The sequence below is a fragment of the Epargyreus clarus genome, unplaced genomic scaffold (assembly GCF_041222505.1).
Source record: "Epargyreus clarus isolate Ecla_fem2 unplaced genomic scaffold, WU_Ecla_fem_2.2 ptg000034l, whole genome shotgun sequence".
NCBI lineage: Eukaryota > Metazoa > Arthropoda > Insecta > Lepidoptera > Hesperiidae > Epargyreus > Epargyreus clarus.
In genome coordinates, this window is record NW_027332239.1 from 8,089,798 (window position 1) to 8,104,086 (window position 14,289).

At 36.3% G+C, this 14,289-nt stretch overlaps 2 protein-coding genes across 2 annotated transcripts; both read left to right on the plus strand.

Annotated features, from left to right (window-relative positions):
• The first annotated feature begins 625 nt into the window (after window positions 1-625).
• Window positions 626-9,638, plus strand: LOC140756287 (uncharacterized). Its single transcript, XM_073091771.1, has 2 exons — window positions 626-680; window positions 9,125-9,638. The coding sequence occupies exons 1-2, from the start codon at window positions 669-671 to the stop codon at window positions 9,392-9,394; spliced, it is 282 nt and encodes a 93-aa protein (XP_072947872.1). The 5' UTR covers window positions 626-668; the 3' UTR covers window positions 9,395-9,638.
• Window positions 9,639-11,809: 2,171 nt separating this feature from the next.
• On the plus strand, window positions 11,810-12,455 carry LOC140756282 (uncharacterized). The gene has a single exon (XM_073091766.1). It carries the CDS (start codon window positions 11,828-11,830, stop codon window positions 12,383-12,385), a length of 558 nt encoding a protein of 185 aa, XP_072947867.1. The 5' UTR covers window positions 11,810-11,827; the 3' UTR covers window positions 12,386-12,455.
• Window positions 12,456-14,289: the final 1,834 nt, after the last annotated feature.

The following is a 14,289-nucleotide window of genomic DNA, read 5'->3' on the forward strand; positions in this document are numbered from 1 at the left end:
AAAATAAATTATCACTTGCTTAAACGGCGAAGGAAAACATCGTGAAACCTGTGTACCTGAGACATTTATAAAAACAATTTCAAACGTATGTGTAGTCTCAATCAATACGGTGGACTATAGCCGAATCCTTCTCATTCGGAGCGGAGACCCGTGTCCATCAGTGGGGCAATAATGTGTTGATGATGATGATACAACGACATCTATCAAGCTCACGGAGCATACTAATAAACTGAAATTCGCCACTCCGCATACACGGCATGCAGTGTTAGAAATATAATTTGAATGATTTTAAATTGTAATAACTCTTGATAAATTAAGCCGATTTTAATGAAATATAGAGTTAATAATAAGTCAAGATACGGAGTAGGAATAAATAGTTAATTCAATCAGTCGTTTCGACGTCATGAGCTTTCAAACACATAGACAGACAGGAAAAAATTCTAAAATGTTAGAAATTGCTATTATTCTCGTAACTCCTTTTTTGCAAATTTATTGGATGTACAGACTACAGACATGCAAAGCTTCCATTCTTATTATATATATAGATGATCTTTTCGGCATGTGTTGTGATATTCACATGTCTATAAAAGTTATGCGACACGGTTACGTGTTCAGTCGAATTTGAAATTTTCTGCAAGGCGCATCTTTTAATTCCTCCTCCATTAAAAATGTACAAATTGGTAAGTTTTCTGAATTTTAAAATGTGTTCCTTCAGCCTAGATTTATAAAAACTTTACTGAGATAACACATAAATATTTACAATTTGTAAAACTTATATACATAAACAACATTCTAAAATTATAGCCTAGATTACAATATTATTGACAAAAGTTATTATATTTAGTTTAGTTTAAATTGTGTTATTGATGAAAGTTTGATTTATTCGAAGACCATATTTTAATGAAATATGTGCAGAATAGTAACGAGCGGGAAAATGACAATTTAAATTTTAATTTGATCGGATATAACCAGGGCGTCATGATCGCATGAGCGATTAAGCCCTTTTTCTATGAATAAAAAAAATGATTTATTTGAAACATGCAGTGAATATTTGTTTCCGCTAAATGCAAGGATTTGGTCTCTAAATTTAAAATATTAATAATTTATTAATGAGTAGGTATATCCTTATTTTTTATTATTTGAAATTCGGATTCAAGCTTTGAAAATTAAAAATGTGACGGCAATTTAATTAAGAGACCTTGTAAATCGATATTTTGAGCAGCTAATAACTTAATGTATTTATTATACACCAATAATTATTCTATTGTCACAATAAATAAAACTATGAAAAGTAGGAAACAATTAAAATGGTAACTAATAATTAATAATCATATGAGAAAGGTGGTAGAACCAGTATGTTTCGAGTAGTTATTTCTAGACTTATTTCTAGTGTAAAATATTTCTGTTTTTTTTTTTTTTTTTTTTTTTATTTATAATATAAGAATAGCAGACGAGCATGCAGTCCACCTGATGTGGCTACTGCCGCCCATGGAAATGTGTAATCAACCCCAGATAGGATTAGATATTCCTACCTGAGGTCGGCCACAGATGCGCCGCTACCCCTGAGGACTAAGCTGGAACGCCTCGGAAAAGTCTGTCTCCCTTACCACACCCTTCAAACCGGAACACAGCAGCGCCTAACACTGCTGTTATTAGGTAGAAATAGGTGTGGCGGTGGTGCCGCCGGAGTTGAACCACAAAGGGTTCTACCACCTTTAGCCACCTTTCAGCCACCTTTCAGCCAGCATCCACAACCTTCTACAGAAGGTTGTGGATGTTGGCTGACTTTAATATGAGGTCATGCTTAGTCCTCAGCAGTGGCAACATATCGTTATCAACCTATTATTGTCCCATTGCTGGGTACGGGTCTCACAGAATGAGAAGGATTAGGCCATAGTTCACCGCGCTGGCCAAGTGCGTATTGATAGACTTCACATACCTTTGAGATTTTTTTTATATAAATCTCTCAGGTATGCAGGTTTCCTCACGATGTTTTCCTTCACCGTTTTAAGCAAGTGATAATTAATTTATAATACGCACACAACTTTGAAAAATCAGAGGTGCTTGCCTGGAATTTGAACCTCGGATCCCTCATTCGAGAGGCCGAGTTTCTTAACCATTAGGCTATCATTGCTGTTGCACTGGCAACATATGCCTGTTATATATTAAGTTGGTTCATGGGAGATAGTGACTGTTCTCTTATGTACTGTGTGCTACTTCAATTGTATATAAAAGAAATTTGTAAGTGCTACTGAAAAGATCTTAATACTAGGTCGTTGGCCGATCCTAGTAGACAGAAATAATCTAGATAGAAACCAGATACATTTGTAAATGAAAATACGGGGTGTTTATTCGTTCCGTAAATTGGTAGGGAAAGAAAACCCAATAAAAATATTTTCAATACCTTTGTCGTTACCTTAGGGCGCTTACAAATTAGGCGATTACATTGAAAAAATAAAGGATAAAAAGGCTGTTGTTATCTATGTACATTTAGAATTCAAATAGAGTCAGAACTAGGAAATCGTATTGGCCCATACGTAAATAAATACCAAAACAGTCATATTTGTCGAAACGTAAAAACTCCTGTACCCCTACCAGGAGTTTTTACGTTTCGACAAAAATGACTGTTTTGGTATTTGTTTACGTATTTGCCCATACAAATTCCAATCAGCGCCCCTAGCGGATTGTTTCCGAAGTATAGTGTCGGAACACGAGTTACAAAAACGGTTTTTTTACAATAATTACGTTACGTTTGAGACATAAACAGCCGTCAAATCGCGATTTGGCATTATGAGTTGCTTATTTGACAATTATCAATCCGTAAAATACGTCATGACATTTACATTAACGGACAACCGAGTTGTCAGTCAGCGGACTTTTTGCCGTGTTTTGTGTTTTGCTCATTTTGTTTGAAAATGTTTGCCGCTAAATACCATTTTGCTGGGAAGATGATTGAGCAGCAGGAGGAAGCAGACCATCGGGCGAGGCAGCGGCTATATTTAAAGAAACGGAGCAACGTATCTCGTGTCTCGGAGAAGAAGTTCATCCAGTTGTACCGGCTCTCAAAGAGGGGGTTTACCTATTTGTGCACAGTATTAAGGGAAAATACTGATTTAAGGAAATCACAAAGGGTGTCGCTGGAGACTAAGGTAAGATTTTGTTTTCTATAGATACCTAATAGTTACTTGTCGTACAATACAATGTACAAAATTGTTATATTTCTAGGTTCTTAGCGCTTTACTATTCTACGCCAATGGCGATTACCAGCGTGTCATTGGCGAGGCTAATTACCTGTCGCAAGAGACGATTAGCGGGTACGTGCAAGAGGTCACGGAGGCATTAAATCACCCTCATGTGACAAAAAAATTTATAAAATTTCCATGTTTGCCTGAAGATAGACAGCGTACCACACAAAAGTCAGTATTTAACAATTTATTTATACCATCTACATTTTAGGGATACATGTAATTTTAATTTGAATAACCTTTTGAATTACTTTTAGTTTCTACAACAAGTATGGCTTCCCGGGTGTCTTAGGAAGCATTGATGGCTCCCATTTCAAAATAAAAAAACCCAAAAGGAACGAGGAACACCTTTATTTCTGTAGGAAACATTATCACTCCATTAATGTGCAAGTAGTAAGTATAGGCATTAATATGAAATTTATATAGCAAGTGACTAAATTGAAACATACAAGTTTTTGTTTTGCCAGGTTTCGGATCATGAGGGCAGAATATTATATGTCAATCCCAAATTTGGTGGAGCAAGTCATGATGCCTTCATATGGAATAATAGCACCATTAACACATTTATGCAATCTTTACACCGGAATGGCGAATCGGTTTGGCTTTTAGGTAAAGCGATATATGTTAATAAGTAGGTCAGGTTTCAGTTATTATGCTTATTAATAATTTCGATTCCATTAATTTTTACAGGTGACTCTGCGTACCCTCAAAGACCATGGCTCATGACGCCCTACATAAACCCAACACCACATTCTTCTCAAGAATCATTTAATGCAATACACAGCAAGACAAGAGTCATAGTTGAAAATACATTTGGACGACTCAAAAACAGATGGAGATGTCTGCATAAAGACAGAGTATTGCACTACAAGCCAGACAAATGTGCAAAAATCATTGTTGCATGTTCAGTGTTACATAATATTGCACTAGACTTTAAAGACTTCCTGTCTGATGAAGAAATACTTGGTAGTTGTTAAATTCCTTGTAATATATATATTTTTTGTATGAAATCAATTTTAATTTTTAAAAGGTACATAATAAAATATTTTGTTTTCAGAAACTCCAGTCATTGCTGTGGCTTCATTGGATCCACAGCAGGCAGAAGATGACATGCTGTTCCTGGGTCGCCAGATACGCGACAGGCTGGCTACCAGGCTACACGCAGCAACCACATAGTTTTTTTTTTTTACTTATTCTTCTTTCTCCTACATATAGATAAGATACCTTCCGAAGCAGTGGTAGAATAAAAAAGTATGAACTGCAACCCGGCACTTTCATTTCCAACCTTATCATCATTATTGCTTTGTAAGACATTAGTTTTATACAATAGGTGCTATAATATGTAATAAATACTCATTTTTTAAAAATGCATAGGAATGTAGAATATTAATAAAAATACGGTTCTCTCGGTTCCATAAACTCCACCATCCGTTCAAATTGTGACGTGCTTGTCCTCATTATATTATATCCAGTTTTTTTTGTTGATAATACGATGCCTTCTCGTTCAAACAGTTTTTTCTTTTATTATTTTTGACAGTTACAAACTTCGCAATGAAACTTTGTATTTGAATTTTTTTTTTAAGGCGGCAACATAAACCTTTTAGTCCAAATATTTATTTAAAGTGTTATATTGTTTTTTATATTAAAATATTCATTTTTAAATTATTTAAATTTGCAAATGTGTTTTTGTAAATATTTGTTATATAATTAATCAATAATATTTTGGCATAATGTTCATATAATGTGGTACAACATTTGACGCGGTACAAGAAATACTCAAAACATAAAATTAAATGTCTAAATTGACAGAATGGCGCTTTATGGTTTGTCTCACTTTTTTGCGAACATTTGAGGGAGACAAAAAGTTCAAGGTCACTTGAGCACTTACTTTTGTTATGTTTACTCAGTGGTGCGTTTTTGACAAATCATTCTTCTGAATCTAACGGAACAGAAGAATGGATTGAGCATACATAACGTAAACATTTGCGTTGTTTTGAAAACTCCTGGTAGGGGTACTGGTAAGGGTACAGGTTGTGTATCATTGAAATTCCCGGATTACTCACGTAGCGACGAAAATGGCCATCGCGGGAATTTAAGTGGGCAGAAATGGCCACGTAACCTGTTGTCGCTCCCACGGCATCGTGTACTTTTTAAAGGTCTTCAACAAAAAATAAAGCATCCGCCTCATTTTAAGCATTATATGGTAGTATTCGTAAATAAAATCTTATAAATTATCAATTATTATAAAAATAAAAATCGAGTGCTTCAGAGGATACCCTATCTCAAAATACAGACGAATCCAACAATACTTCGTATTTTCAAAAATCCGCCGAGCCTTTGCTGTTAGGCATGCCAAAAAATAAGACACTGTACCCCTACCAGGAGTTTTCAAAACAACGCAAATGTTTACGTTATGTATGCTCAATCCATTCTTCTGTTCCGTTAGATTCAGAAGAATGATTTGTCAAAAACGCACCACTGAGTAAACATAACAAAAGTAAGTGCTCAAGTGACCTTGAACTTTTTGTCTCCCTCAAATGTTCGCAAAAAAGTGAGACAAACCATAAAGCGCCATTCTGTCAATTTAGACATTTAATTTTATGTTTTGAGTATTTCTTGTACCGCGTCAAATGTTGTACCACATTATATGAACATTATGCCAAAATATTATTGATTAATTATATAACAAATATTTACAAAAACACATTTGCAAATTTAAATAATTTAAAAATGAATATTTTAATATAAAAAACAATATAACACTTTAAATAAATATTTGGACTAAAAGGTTTATGTTGCCGCCTTAAAAAAAAAATTCAAATACAAAGTTTCATTGCGAAGTTTGTAACTGTCAAAAATAATAAAAGAAAAAACTGTTTGAACGAGAAGGCATCGTATTATCAACAAAAAAAACTGGATATAATATAATGAGGACAAGCACGTCACAATTTGAACGGATGGTGGAGTTTATGGAACCGAGAGAACCGTATTTTTATTAATATTCTACATTCCTATGCATTTTTAAAAAATGAGTATTTATTACATATTATAGCACCTATTGTATAAAACTAATGTCTTACAAAGCAATAATGATGATAAGGTTGGAAATGAAAGTGCCGGGTTGCAGTTCATACTTTTTTATTCTACCACTGCTTCGGAAGGTATCTTATCTATATGTAGGAGAAAGAAAAATAAGTAAAAAAAAAAAACTATGTGGTTGCTGCGTGTAGCCTGGTAGCCAGCCTGTCGCGTATCTGGCGACCCAGGAACAGCATGTCATCTTCTGCCTGCTGTGGATCCAATGAAGCCACAGCAATGACTGGAGTTTCTGAAAACAAAATATTTTATTATGTACCTTTTAAAAATTAAAATTGATTTCATACAAAAAATATATATATTACAAGGAATTTAACAACTACCAAGTATTTCTTCATCAGACAGGAAGTCTTTAAAGTCTAGTGCAATATTATGTAACACTGAACATGCAACAATGATTTTTGCACATTTGTCTGGCTTGTAGTGCAATACTCTGTCTTTATGCAGACATCTCCATCTGTTTTTGAGTCGTCCAAATGTATTTTCAACTATGACTCTTGTCTTGCTGTGTATTGCATTAAATGATTCTTGAGAAGAATGTGGTGTTGGGTTTATGTAGGGCGTCATGAGCCATGGTCTTTGAGGGTACGCAGAGTCACCTGTAAAAATTAATGGAATCGAAATTATTAATAAGCATAATAACTGAAACCTGACCTACTTATTAACATATATCGCTTTACCTAAAAGCCAAACCGATTCGCCATTCCGGTGTAAAGATTGCATAAATGTGTTAATGGTGCTATTATTCCATATGAAGGCATCATGACTTGCTCCACCAAATTTGGGATTGACATATAATATTCTGCCCTCATGATCCGAAACCTGGCAAAACAAAAACTTGTATGTTTCAATTTAGTCACTTGCTATATAAATTTCATATTAATGCCTATACTTACTACTTGCACATTAATGGAGTGATAATGTTTCCTACAGAAATAAAGGTGTTCCTCGTTCCTTTTGGGTTTTTTTATTTTGAAATGGGAGCCATCAATGCTTCCTAAGACACCCGGGAAGCCATACTTGTTGTAGAAACTAAAAGTAATTCAAAAGGTTATTCAAATTAAAATTACATGTATCCCTAAAATGTAGATGGTATAAATAAATTGTTAAATACTGACTTTTGTGTGGTACGCTGTCTATCTTCAGGCAAACATGGAAATTTTATAAATTTTTTTGTCACATGAGGGTGATTTAATGCCTCCGTGACCTCTTGCACGTACCCGCTAATCGTCTCTTGCGACAGGTAATTAGCCTCGCCAATGACACGCTGGTAATCGCCATTGGCGTAGAATAGTAAAGCGCTAAGAACCTAGAAATATAACAATTTTGTACATTGTATTGTACGACAAGTAACTATTAGGTATCTATAGAAAACAAAATCTTACCTTAGTCTCCAGCGACACCCTTTGTGATTTCCTTAAATCAGTATTTTCCCTTAATACTGTGCACAAATAGGTAAACCCCCTCTTTGAGAGCCGGTACAACTGGATGAACTTCTTCTCCGAGACACGAGATACGTTGCTCCGTTTCTTTAAATATAGCCGCTGCCTCGCCCGATGGTCTGCTTCCTCCTGCTGCTCAATCATCTTCCCAGCAAAATGGTATTTAGCGGCAAACATTTTCAAACAAAATGAGCAAAACACAAAACACGGCAAAAAGTCCGCTGACTGACAACTCGGTTGTCCGTTAATGTAAATGTCATGACGTATTTTACGGATTGATAATTGTCAAATAAGCAACTCATAATGCCAAATCGCGATTTGACGGCTGTTTATGTCTCAAACGTAACGTAATTATTGTAAAAAAACCGTTTTTGTAACTCGTGTTCCGACACTATACTTCGGAAACAATCCGCTAGGGGCGCTGATTGGAATTTGTATGGGCAAATACGTAAACAAATACCAAAACAGTCATTTTTGTCGAAACGTAAAAACTCCTGGTAGGGGTACAGGACAAAAAACAATACCGGAGGGAAAAAAGGTCAGTCTTGCTGACGTGAGGCAGTCAGACTTAAATCGGCTAAATTGAAAACGCCTTAAGGGCATTGAACTTGCTTATGAAATCGCCAGATGAACTCCCTAATTAGATTTCGGATGTCTTGGCGTGTATTTAATTGAAAAAGTTTCACTTCCGTTGTACTCTTGTTCGGATTTCGTTAATATAAAGTGGTGCTTAAACGTTTTATTCTATTAACTTAAATAATTCAAGTGGCTCTAATTCATTTTATTTTGATTCGAAAGGCCGTTGTCTTTTACAATGGTATGTTGCTATGAATAATTGTATCTAATGTTTTGTCAATTAAGACTGAAACGACAAGTGTAGTATGCAGATTTTTTTAACTTCAAACATTGGTAGGGAAGCATTGGATAGATTGATTATTAACAATAAGTGTTAGTCTGTTTTTTTTTAATACAATATTTTGTAAAAATGTTTAGGTGAAAGCTTAGCACCAACCGCGAATCCTGTAAGCTGTAGACATTTTCGGGCTTAAAAATCTTTCTCCGTAATTTAATTCTTTGCCTCTCACCTTTCCACAGTAAATGAATCTTACATGTGCAAAATTACAAATTTAATTAATCTTTTAACAGCCATCTTACGCGCTGTAGTATCCTATTTAAAGGGTGTGGTAATGTATGACACTATGCGGCATTCCAACTAAGTCTTCAAGGGTAGAAACGCATTTATGGCCGACCTCAGGTTGACTACAGATTTCCACGGCATTGCCGCAGGTGAACTACATACACATTTGCTAATTCTACAATTAAAAGAATCTTTTATTTCAGATCGTTCTGTGTATGGCAATTGCCGTTGCTGCTGCGGCACCGAGCGGCGTGGTCTACTCATCTCCGATCCTGACGCCCGTAGCGCCTCAGGTGGTGACCTCCGTGGTGTCCCCAGCCGTGACCAGCTACTCCAGCTACTCCAACTCGGTGATGCATGGAACCCCGGTGGTCACCGTCCCCGTGGTCCGCCAAGCCCATGTCGTACCAGTTATTCACGAGACACCTCTGCACTCTCTGTCCTACGCCTACCCTGAACATTATGTTGTTTAAAATGTTTCTAAAAATATGCCTTTTAAACAGAAATTGTTATATAAAATTAATTCGGTACTAAATACAATAAATAAATTGTTACTATAAAATTAAAATTGAAAGTCTGTGCAGTTTATACAAATGTATCAATAATTGCCATTATTTTCAGTATTCGTCAAATGAAGGCTAGGGAAAGCCTTGTTGTTTTGTTTCCTTCCTGAATTTAGGTTTCCATGTTTGTAAAGAGATAAAGTTACGATAAACATGCTATGTGTTTTATTTTTAATATTAATTAATTTTATAAAAAAAACCTATACAGAATCAACTAAGGCTATTAACGGGTTTTAATTTTTAGATAAAACAATCGTTTAAATAAATGTAATCCTAAACTAACATACTGGATTTAGTTTTAACAGAAAAGTAAGAAATAATGAATTTTATGAAGAATGAAGAATAAGAAAATATGACAATTATAGCTAAATAATATTACTTGTTACTATAACTTACTTCCTTACGACTTCCTTCCTACAAAACTGAAGGTTTTAAACATTGTTTTCAATTGTTTGTTACCTACACCTATCCACGTGGCCAGATCGGTGAAGTTTGACTTCATTCCTGTTAATTCGTAAGGGAAACCCCGTGTCTAGCAGTTATATTATACATTGAAGACCAAAAATTAATAATACATAAAATAAATTCGTACCTCACCTTAAAGATATATATTTAAGAAGGATATTTTTCTTAAGCCTGGTAATAATAATAATCAATGTTTAACTAATTTTTGCCTTTTCATGGTGGGGAAAAGCGGCTTTGGTTCTTCTCAGTTCATACGGTTCTTGAAAGAACCCTTTGTGGTTCGACTCCGGCGGCACCACCGCCACACCTATTTCTACCTAATAACAGCAGTGTTAGGCGCTGCTGTGTTCCGGTTTGAAGAGTGTGGTAAGGGAGTCAGACTTTTCCGAGGCGAGGAGCTTAGTCCTCAGGGGTAGCGGCGCATCTGTGGCCGACCTCAAGTAGGAATATCTAATCCTATCTGGGGTTGATTACAGATCCATGGGCGGCAGTAGCCACTTACCATCAGGTGGACTGCATGCTCGTCTGCTACTCTTATATTATAAAAAAAAATACGGTTTTAAACCCCACGGTGTGCCTCTGGACGCCATTTGCTGTGATCACCGGTACGCTTACACTCTTCCCCGGTCAACCAGTTTAGCGCAGATCGAAATTTGACAATTTAGGTAGGTGACACTAGTCAAATTCAGAATATTGGTACGCAAAAATTGGTTAAGACTGATAACTAGCGTTACTGTATTAACCGTTTAAACTAAAACAAGAACATGTTTTTAAATGGTACAATTCAGTTGGATTTTAATTTTGTCAAATTTTAATGTTATGGTTAATGCTAAAGATTAACCATTAAGTGTTACCGCCTTTGCAGCTGTCGGAACTATCAATATTTATAAACAGCTTTAAATTTGGAATTCTAACTCGATTTTATCGACAACTGAATAAATTTATAATCAAATCATTTTGCCAACAATTTTAGACATTTAGACCAGAACTTACCTCCACCGCTATCAGTTAAGAACTGGTTCAAGTTGGACACCTCGAACTAGTAATTATTTAACTAGTGGAATATGCAAGGCCGTGGTATGCACATGCGGTTATGTTTGTCATCTGTCTGTCAATTACTTTTACATGACCTCACGTACTGCCTATTTCTTGATGCTATTGTTGTATTTTAATGGTTCCTAATTGGTTCTATTTTCGATTCGATTGTATGTGTAACACTTAATTTAATATGTTATCAAGACGTGTGTTCACAGATGTTGTTTTTTAAATCGTAGTAATAATAAACTCTCCCAAAGTTTTATTTATTGGCAGTTACATGTTTTTAATAAAAAATAGAGGTACACACAAAAATTTAAACAATGAAATGAGTACATACTTTACGGATTAAAAATTTAATTATTTTAAGTTAATTGTAGAATTATAAAAAATCGAAAGGAAAGATTCATATTATTATGAATGAACAATGCTAAATAATAATTATCTACTTGAAAAATAAAAAGAAAAACTTAACTACAGTAATATTAGGTATATATTAATTTAGCTTACCTAAAATTCCAAATTTATGGAATTGCTGTAAATTGATGATTAATTTTTGTAATCAGTAAAGTGAACGGCCCTTTATCAAAGCCTCAAGGTAACAACAAAACATAACTATTACGTTTGACGTCAAAACTCTCGTGGTATGTATTTCGTAAGCTCTAGGGTTTAATTTAGACAAAAATGTAGGCATGCGTCTAATGTTGTTCGCGGCCGCCCTTGCAGAGAGCTTTTCTTTCCGAGAATGATTGCTAGCCAACGCCCCGTTGCATATTTCCTGACGCTACATAGGAACAACACCTACAATATGAAATAGTATAAAAGCTAGACGAAACAGGGAACATGCATCAGTCGTTCTTTGAACTAACAACAACACAGACCACAATGTTCAAGCTGGTGGTGTTGGCTTCCTTCGTGGCCCTGGCTTCGGCCAGCGCTATCGCTCCTCTCGGCTGGGCCGGCCACGGATGGGCTGGTTGGGCCGGTCATGGCCTGGCTGCTCCCCTGGTCGCTCCTCATGTGGCTGCCCCGGTGGCGGTTGCCGCTCCCCTCGCTCTGGCCGCTCCCGTGCACGGCGCGTACAACTACAGAGGACCTCTGTCGCTGGCTCCCGGCCAGCCCGCTAACATCCTGGCTCATGATGGCAGACCTCTGGACACCCTCAGCGTGAACTTGGACCGTGCCGCCCACTACACCGCGAGGGCTGTGGACGCTCACGCCGCTCACGTTCTCCACAAGCGCTCCGCTGTCCTGGCTGCCGCTCCTGTTGCCTGGGGTCATGGTGCCCGTGTCGTCGCTCCTCTTGCCGCTGCGCCCGTAGTCGGAGCTTGGGGTCATGGTGCTGCCTGGGGTCATGCCGCACCCTGGGGTCACGCTGCCGCTTGGGGTGGTCATTGGTGAAAATTCTACAACAGATTTTAGATTAACAACCAATAATATTATTGACAATATAAAAGAGAGTTACCCCAAACTACTTTTCTTTTCTTTTCAAAATCCTTTAGAGTTCAGTTATTTTAAAGATAATATAATAATGTTGTAATATGAACACTATATTGTATATACAATTTTAAGCATCGTGATATGAACTTTGGTCTCTTTGGTCCGTTGTAGAGGACCTGGTTCAAAAAAGCTGGTGATATTTGGACTCCATGTGCATTGTGCATATTAGAAATTAATCTTAGCATAGCAACGGCGAATATTGTGAGAAAATTGACTTGCCTGTTAGTTCATTTAACTAAATTAACTGTGAGTCGTATACTATCATCATCAAATCTAAATGTAGTAATCTCATGTAGCGAATTCATAGACTTTTTACACCCGTAAAACTTTTTTCCTACTAAGTCGTGCATGTTTCTTCATGATGGTTTCTTTTACCGTTTAAGCAAGTGATAATCAGTTTGTAATACGCACATAATTTGAAAAATCTGAGGTGCATGCCTGGGATTTGTACCTCGGACCCTCTTATTGTGGGACCGAATCTCAACCACTACTCTATCACTACCTATCATTATCATTTAGTCCCGCGTTTCCCAACCTGTGGTCCGCGAGCATATGTATGGGGGTCCGCATTGTCATCTCTGGACCATACAAAAATCGCTCATTAAATGCAAAAGGGACCGCTTTACTGCTTTTTTCACCACATACCTATGTGAAAAGGCATTATCTACTCTTATTCATACAAAAGAATAAAATACAGAAACAGATTACAAGTAGAATCTGATTTGAGATTACAGCTTAGTAGCAACATCAACCCGAATATCCCTGATTTAGTTGCAAAAAAGCAACACCAACCTTCACATTTTTTTTTATATTTTTCTTAATAAACAGTTATAATTACCTTCTGTATTTGTTTTTGTTATATCTGTAATAATTAAAATAAATACCTAATCCGTTTTTTGCTGTTTATTTTATTAAAGGGGCCCGTGAAACGGTGCTTGATTTCCTAAGGGTCCGTGTACTGAAAAAGGCTTGGAAACGCTGATTTAGTCCACTCATTTCGTATTTATGGCCGGCGTTCCGAACTCGGTCTCTTGATCGAGGGGTGCGGGGTTCAAATTCCAGGCACACCCCTCTGATTTTTCAAAGTTATGTGCGTATGAGAAATTAATTATCACTTGCTTAATCGATGAAGGAAAGCATCGTGAGGGAACCTGAATACCCGGGAAATCTTAAAAAAAAAACAAAGGTACGTGAAGGCTATCAATTCGCATTTGGTAGACTACGGTATAATCATTCTCATTCTGACGTGACTCGCACCCAGCTGTGGTACAGTAAGGTTGATGATGATGATAATGATGATGATGTTGGGAATTATGGCCTAAAGCATTTCAATATAAGATAAAACATGAGTAAACAAACCCGCAACCGGTGTTATTATGTGTCTATAAATAATGCTTTTATGCCTGAATATAATAGCAGGCAATACCTATGTTCGTGAAATGCATGTAACAGACGTTGGTACAACTTTTACAAAACATCACACATACATCTATAATTGGTATGTTTGCAGACTTCTCTCGTTTTGTGAATATTTGATATTTTTTAAGGTTCTGTATCCAAAGGGTAAAAACATAACCCTATTACGAAGCCTCCGCTGTCTGTCCGTCTGACTCGCAGTCACAGGGTTTTATGTCTTGAATAGTATTAGATAGCAACTTTAAATTTTAAAGAGTATGTATAAAAGTAGCCGCTATAATAAAAAAAATATTAAAAATATAAGTATTTTGAAAATAATCGACCCATGCCATACAAAAAAACCGCAATTTTTTAAGTTTTTCGCTTTTCTATTGAACCGTAATAAGTAG